Source organism: Pinus tabuliformis, chromosome 8 (assembly GCF_031772625.1).
Source record: "Pinus tabuliformis cultivar Carrire ecotype Pingquan chromosome 8, CPIR1, whole genome shotgun sequence".
Classification (NCBI taxonomy): Eukaryota; Viridiplantae; Streptophyta; class Pinopsida; order Pinales; family Pinaceae; genus Pinus; species Pinus tabuliformis.
This window is the reverse complement of record NC_142294.1, coordinates 916,353,426-916,358,464: the sequence shown is the minus strand read 5'-3', so window position 1 is coordinate 916,358,464 and position 5,039 is coordinate 916,353,426. Positions and strand designations below refer to the sequence as shown.

General features: G+C 39.3%; 1 protein-coding gene across 2 annotated transcripts; it reads left to right on the top strand.

The window, feature by feature from the left end:
- The first annotated feature begins 303 nt into the window (after nt 1-303).
- LOC149238511 (uncharacterized) lies at nt 304-4,216 on the top strand. 2 transcript variants are annotated; one of them, XM_089373057.1, is made up of 5 exons: nt 304-882; nt 1,501-2,439; nt 2,769-2,816; nt 2,994-3,394; nt 3,622-4,216. In XM_089373057.1, the coding sequence occupies exons 1-5, from the start codon at nt 670-672 to the stop codon at nt 3,626-3,628; spliced, it is 1,608 nt and encodes a 535-aa protein (XP_089229183.1). In that variant the 5' UTR covers nt 304-669; the 3' UTR covers nt 3,629-4,216. The 2 variants fall into 2 exon arrangements, with proteins under 2 accessions (XP_089229183.1, XP_089229184.1); XM_089373058.1 differs by having other exon boundaries at nt 305-882; nt 2,994-4,216.
- Nucleotides 4,217-5,039: the final 823 nt, after the last annotated feature.

Sequence of the window (5,039 nt, the reverse complement as noted above, 5' to 3'; positions counted from 1 at the left end):
TCTTGGGTCACCTACTCTTCTAGCCAAGACACAACAAGTCATATATATACTCAATAAGATTTGAACCTTAATCTCATGGATTTCCTATAGCAAAACTTACCATTAAACCCCATATCACTCTATTACGCAGAGCACAATCTACTAAATACATACCAAAAAATAGGAAGGCCATTCCTTCCAAAGTGGAAAAAAAACCTAGAACGGACCAAATACAGGGGAAGCGGCTCCTGTTCATGCTACGCGATTTCCCAAAAATGCCCTCTCATATCATATATGGATGCCTACAGAAATGTGTTGGCTTTGTATGAATGTGTGTTACTAACGAATTAAAATTCCAATTAGGTAAGAACGAGTCCGAGTTTGGTAAAGGCTTTCATTAAACCCCCGACGCCCACGCCCACGCCCACCGTCACCGCTACACGGCCATGATTGCGGGGATTGAAAGCTTCGCCTTGGTCTCAACGACTTACTGCGGTCTTGATACCACCTAACTGTACAAGCTGAAGTCCCCTCTCGCCCTCTCCTTGCTGCTGCAAAGATCTCGGGCGGTGCCTCTGTGGACAATTGAAGGTTAGGATAGTCTTATTTATCTCAAATCTAAAAGCAAAATCCAGAGAGGACACGAAATTCTGTTTTTGGACCGAGATTTGAGCTTTAAAATTAGATTTCATGGCCACCGATACCATGGTAACGGATCCATACATGGACTCCTCAAGCGAATGCTCGGAATCTGAAGATGAAGGTACCGACGATTACAGGAAGGGAGGATACCATGCAGTTCGTTTGGGCGATTCGTTCAAGAATGGAAGATATGTTGTGCAGCGAAAGCTCGGATGGGGTCATTTTTCTACTGTCTGGCTTGCTTGGGACCTCGAAGAAGCTGTATTTTATCAACCCTTTTGCCTGTACTTTGTTTGGCTTTTTAATTATGTTCCGGCTTCTTTGTTACTTTGAAAGATCTTAGGCATCATTGTGAATTTCTGCCATGGGATTGGAACCCCAGACTTGCCATTTGAGCGTAGCCAGATCGTTTTCCTTTTCTTTCTCTTTCATAGAAAATAAAATAGGCAGATCACTTTTGTTTTCATTTGAGTTTGCAATTTTACACGCCCAGAATGCATGTTCACGCCCCTGGCATCAATTCACAACACCAGATCGAATCCAGGGTGAAAGTTTTCGTTCCGGGATTCGAACCTCAAACCTGGTTGCTTTGGGGTAAAGAGATTCGGATTTTTTCTTCATAAACCGTGCATACCCAAGTGGGTTTTGTTTTTAATTGCAATGAACGGCCCATGAAATCGAGTTATGTTCGAGTACACGAACCTGAGTTAGGTTTGCATTGTCCCCAACTGTTTGCTTTTTCTCATTTGTGTATTATATATCATTCTATTTAATTGTGCGGAATTGTCCTGCATATGATCCTGATTTTTATCCAGGGCCTTACAATATAAATTAATTTTTGGAAAGATGTTTGAGTTGTGTGTCTATGTGTGGGTACAGAGATTTGTGGCTCTTAAGGTGCAGAAAAGTGCGCAACATTATGGAGAAGCAGCTATGGATGAGATCAACATCTTGAAGGAAATTGCAGAAGGAGATCCGGAGGATAGAAAAGGTGTTGTGAAATTGCTAGACCATTTCAAGCACGTTGGACCCAATGGGCAGCATGTTTGTATGGTTTTTGAGTATTTGGGTGACAGTTTGTTGTCATTGATAAAATATACGCGCTACCGAGGCCTTCCCTTGGACATTGTTCGGGAACTCTGCACCCCTATTTTAGTAGGATTGGATTATTTGCATCGAGAATTGTCAATTATTCACACTGATTTGAAACCTGAGAACATTCTTCTCTACTCTAATATCGATCCATCAAAAGATCCAAAGAATTGCAAGGAACCTCCCCTGCTTTCTCCTATTATAGATAAACCAAACCTACTTTTGAGGTCTTCCAGTACGAAAGACACAGTGAATGGAGCAGTTTCAAGGACTCAGAAAATTAAATTAAAGAGAAAGGCTAAGAGGGCTGCAAACAACTGTGTGAGCAGTGTCATAGCTCGAGAAAAGGAACTAGATTCGGCTAATACAGACCACGGTAGTATAAGCAGTGGACAAACTGGTGTTTTAAACACAGAAATGATTCTGGCTGGTGACTCAGCAGCTCAGCATGAGGCAGACAAAAAAGCTCGTTATTCTGCCAAGATTCAGAGCCTGAAATCAATAGATTTGAGATGTAAAATAGTAGACTTGGGAAATGCCTGCTGGATTCATAAGCAGTTTACACCTGATATTCAGACACGGCAATATCGATCCCCAGAGGTTATTTTGGGTTCAAAGTATTCTACACCAGTTGACATGTGGTCATTTGCTTGCATAATTTTTGAACTGGCTACAGGTGATATGTTATTTGATCCTCAGAGTGCAGAAGGTTATGACCGCGATGAGGTAGAGTAATCTCTTTCCCAGGCCTTCTTATGTTCAGGCCCCTTTTGAATATTTGCTTTGTACAACTAATTAGTCATTGCTAGTGGCATTGCTATTGTCTTATGCAAATACATGTACAGCTTAGTGTTTTATGTGTGCTTATACACCACATGTATTTGTAGGTTACAATGTTAAATGGTGTAGGATGATATTTCTTTGAAAGTTTTGGCTGAGGTCCATCATACGGTTCTTTTAGAGTGCTATATTTGATTGGTAATAGGAAAGCAACGTCTACAAGTTTGCTCTTCTATTTGGTTATTTCCTAATGGGCACGTTTGATTCTGTTTCAGGACCACCTTGCCCTGATGATGGAGCTTCTTGGAAAAATACCTCGTAAGGTGAGTTGTTATAAATGATCTCTTACTTTTTGAATATTTCATGGGTTATTTTTCTGCCTGTACACGTTCTTGGGGTTTCATGGGGCCTGAATCATAATATTACGGAAGTTTGTCATTATTTTGTGCTATTAGTGTTAGCATCACCCTATGATGCAAACTAATTGTGTTTGAAATCAGATTGCCTTAGGTGGGAGCTATTCACGGGAACTTTTTGACAGGCATGGGGATTTAAAGCACATTAGACGGCTTCGGTATTGGCCCTTGGATCGTATACTAGTAGAGAAATATAAGTTCAGTGAGAAAGATGCTGATGAACTTGCCAAATTTTTATGCCCATTAATGGATTTTGCTCCAGAGAAGAGGCCTACAGCAGCGCAATGCCTCCTCCACCCATGGCTTAAATGCAAGATGGAAGACACAAGGGATAGACAAAGAAGGGAGAGTGAAGGTGCAAAGGAGGTCATGGAGAAAGCTCAAGTTGCTATGAGTAATATGGCTATCAAAGGAACTCAGGCAGGGTTCAGCAGAACAGCAGTGCCAATCAGGGCAAGCAATCAGCAAACAGGCACAATGCTCAAGTGAGTAGATTTAAGAAAAAGTCTGGTCTTCTAGAGTTATCGTCATAAGGATGCCTCCAGGTAGATACAGAACTGTACATTGCCATGCTGGTCGTCTTTCAAAGAATAACTCATTATATATTTCATGCTTGGGTATTAATTTAGGATGATTGATTTTATGGAGGCCTATTTCAAACAATCGTACCTACAAGTGAGTTTCAGTTACAAGATTGGTCTCGTTGTTTCAGAATCTAAAGAGCTGGAGTGTCCATCTCGACCCCCATCTTTGATTATATCTGTCTCAACTTATCAGGAACTTAAAAAGGTTCAAGGCCTTGGTGCCATGATTGCAACTCTTTGTCTGGAGTTCAATGTTTAGATGATGTCAAGATTGTTACTCCTTGTCCATAGGATGCTCTGATTTATGGTAAGATTTAGCACAGGATGGTTTCTATTGGTTATACAGCGGTTCACTCTGATTTGTAAAAAAGAGCATTCACTCGGACTGTTGATGGGAGTGTGACTTGGAAGCAGAAAGGCACAGGCAAATGAGACATGCACTTGGAAGTTTGTTATTAGGAACATGCTCACTTGGAGAGTGGTCTCATAGCAAACTTCCTAATTCGTTTTAGATGCAGCCATGTTATTCCTCTCAGCAATATAAGGGTGACTATATTATAATTCACTCTCCTCGGAATGTACGTTCAAACCTATATTGAATGACTTGATTTGCTACGAGAAAAAATGTGTCTACTTACCAGCTGCCACCACAATTCAAATGGTGCAGCTAATAGTATTTTGTAAGTGAATTTAATGAGATTTTGCAAATGCTTTTCCATTTTTCGTGGGGAGTAAAGCTTATATTGCACCCATGTCTTGATTGAGAATTTGTTGTGGTTGTTTATATGACTCTGTTCCTTTATTTAGGACGTTTACCGTCTGAAGCATTCCCGGCCAATTTTGGTTTGCTAACAACCTTCGATAGCTTGCTCAAGATAGAATATCAACATGCATATTATGGGGAATAATTTACTTGCAAGGCATTAACTTCGGCAATTTCGAAAGTATTGTATAATGAGTAACCTGTTACGTCACGTTTATCCCCACTGAGAAAACCTTATCTGTAATTTTTTTTTTTCAAAACAAGTGCTTGCTGGAATATCATATAAATTTTCTGCCGAATCATATGATTAGATCTTCATGCCTTTTTGGCTTAAAGAAATGATCCAGTTGTTTTCATGATTATCGCAAGTTAAAAAAGAAATGCCACTTTATGATAGCTTTTCATTAATATATTGATTGAGTCATTATAAATATCATGTCGAGTTAGATAAAGTATTGTGTTTAGAAATGTTAAAAAAATGCTGGATCTTTTTTTATTTTTTCAGTAAAATTCCTTGGATTATATTAAGTTATCAAGCTAAAAGGCTGTTTACCATTACGCTGGAGGCTTCTGTAAAGTAACTTTAGCGTATACCTTTTTAACTGCCATATCTTATCTTACATAACTTTTTCTCAAAAAAACTAAAATAATTTTGTAAATCATTCGTTCAAGAAATGAACTTTGAATCTAATGCTAATAGAAATGGCCCTGTTGCGTGGGAATGTGGATGATATATCATATAATTAATAGCTGTTTTTACAGTGAGCAAAAGAAGGTATTGTG

Coding starts and splice junctions, on each gene's coding strand:
- LOC149238511 (XM_089373057.1), top strand. CDS start 670: ATGGCCACCGATACCATGGTAACGGATCCATACATGGACTCCTCAAGC. Junction 2,440..2,768: donor AAGGTTATGACCGCGATGAG/GTAGAGTAATCT, acceptor ATTCTGTTTCAG/GACCACCTTGCCCTGATGAT. Junction 2,817..2,993: donor TTGGAAAAATACCTCGTAAG/GTGAGTTGTTAT, acceptor GTTTGAAATCAG/ATTGCCTTAGGTGGGAGCTA.